General features: G+C 43.0%; 1 protein-coding gene across 1 annotated transcript in view; it reads left to right on the forward strand.

Annotated features, from left to right (window-relative positions):
• Nucleotides 1–2,107, forward strand: part of FASTKD2 (FAST kinase domains 2) — a 31,239-nt gene that overhangs the window by 27,293 nt on the left and 1,839 nt on the right. The window contains exon 8 of the mRNA XM_012661205.1: nucleotides 1,810–1,976. Within this exon, the coding sequence (XP_012516659.1) occupies nucleotides 1,810–1,976 (167 nt within the window). The remainder of the gene's footprint in view (nucleotides 1–1,809; nucleotides 1,977–2,107) is intronic.

Genomic DNA, 2,107 nt, shown 5'->3' on the forward strand with positions numbered 1-2,107 from the left:
TTCTACTGACAAGCTCCTTCTCCTATCTTCCTCATCTAAGTTTATCTCTTCATTTAGTCAGCAAACATTTACCAAGCACATGGGCACTCAGACAAAGACAAATAAGACACAGTTCTTCTTGCCAGAGGATTCTGTGTAATGGGTAAGGTAGACACCTAAACTGGCAATTAAATATTAATATATCATAAAAACTGGAGTGATAGAGTTTTATCTGGGATATTTAGAAATAGAGGTGGGATGTGCCAGGATGCCAGCCTGGCAAAGAGGAGGGTCAAGGGATGCTGGAAAGTGCTACCCGGAGGAGGTGGGGCCTGAGCTGCTCTGAAAGGATGGATAGATGGGAGTTCACCATGGGAAGATAAGCAAGGAAGAACATTCCGCGTGGAAGGCACTCTATACGCAAGGCTGGAGGAAAGCAATGGCAAGCACGTGCAGGGAACAGCAGCAGTTTGGGCTGCTGAAGCACAAGTTAACAGTGTGAGGAGTGGGGCAAGAGAAGATCAGAGAGGGGATCACTGCCAGGCTTCCAGCTTCCTCATCTGCAGCCCTTCTGTCCTGTTGCATACTCTTAAAGCCCATGAGTAATCAATTTCTTAAGTGTTGCCTCCCTGTTTTCTCCAGGATCTGTTACATTTTTCCCATCCCCTAGCAACGTGCACAGTTCTCCTAGGCTGCCACAGCCCCCTTCCTCCTTGACCCATCTGTCCCTGCCCAGGGACCTCCCAGTTGATCTCCGACATTTGCCTTTACAGTGTCGTTGTTATTAAGGGCTTTCTTCTGGGCACATTTGCCCCTGATATAAGAATTACTGCTTAGGGCCTTCATCTCACTAGTTATTCATCATCAGGCAAACAGCGAGCACTTTTAGGGCTCCGTTCGAATGTTCTTCCCTTTTCCCATGTTTTCCACCTATTCAAATTCTCCTTCTCCCGAAAGCTACTGTCTACTTTCTGACCTCTGCAATAAGACAGTACTTTGCATATGTTTCATTTCTTCCTATACAGTGATATACAGCATATGCCCTGAGAGTCAGATTGACTTGAGTTCAGAGGTTATCTGTGTCATTTCTTAGCGATGTCACTCTGGGCAAGTGATCTCACGTAATTTTGATCTTTTCTTCCTTTGTGCTTAACTACTTTGTTATACTGTGTAGCATTAGCTCTGGATGGTAGGATTAGGCTTGCAGTTCTTTTTTTTTTTATTTGAGACAAGGTCTCACTCTGTTGCTGAGGCTAGAGTGCAGTGACGTCATAGCTCACTGTAGCCTCAAACTCTTGGACTCAACCAATCTTCCTCATAGTTCTTTTAACCCAGAGTACTGATAGCTAGAGAATTTTAATTGGTTATAAAACTACAGTGGTGGCCTAGGCCTTATAGAAAATCTAGCATAATGATTAAAAGGCTCTGGAGCCTGACAACTTGGGTTCTGATACTGTCACCACTACTTCTGTGGCTGTGTGTTCTTAGAAAAGTTACTCAACTTCTCTGAACCTGTTTACTCATCTTGATAATGAAAATGATAATAATTATTATTACCCATAGAATTGTAATGGGAATTAAATTAGTTAAAGTTTATGAAACATTTGTCTTTTGTAAGGTATGCGGCAATAGCCAACATTTATTGAATATGTACCCTTATTATGATAGCCACCTGGCCTGAATGATGTGTGGATTGATGCCTATTTGCAAACCTGATTTTCTTAACTTTTTCCTTTGGAATCCTTAAAGATATTGGTGCTATGGCACCTAACTAGCCCACCACGACCTTGTCTTCAAGTTTTTGGAAACTGACTTTTCTTTGTTTTCCAGACAGTTCCTAGAAGTGATGGCTAGTTCTGTGACTGGTTGTCTTCACCACATCTCTTCTGAAAACCTGTTGAGTGTGGTGTCTTCATTTTGCTTGATGAATTATTTCCCCCTGGCCCTTGTTAATCAGCTTCTCCAGAAGGACGTCATTAGTGAGCTGCTGACATCAGGTAGGATGGCAGTGCATAATGGTGACCGAAATAAGTCACTACCTCTAGCTGCCTTGTGATTCTGGATGGAGGCTTAGTTGGAGCAGTGTTGGCTGAAATTTGCAGAGCAGATATTATGTAGGAACGGACTG

The sequence above is a fragment of the Propithecus coquereli genome, unplaced genomic scaffold, assembly GCF_000956105.1.
Source record: "Propithecus coquereli isolate 6110/MARCELLA unplaced genomic scaffold, Pcoq_1.0 Scaffold70, whole genome shotgun sequence".
Taxonomy (NCBI): domain Eukaryota; kingdom Metazoa; phylum Chordata; class Mammalia; order Primates; family Indriidae; genus Propithecus; species Propithecus coquereli.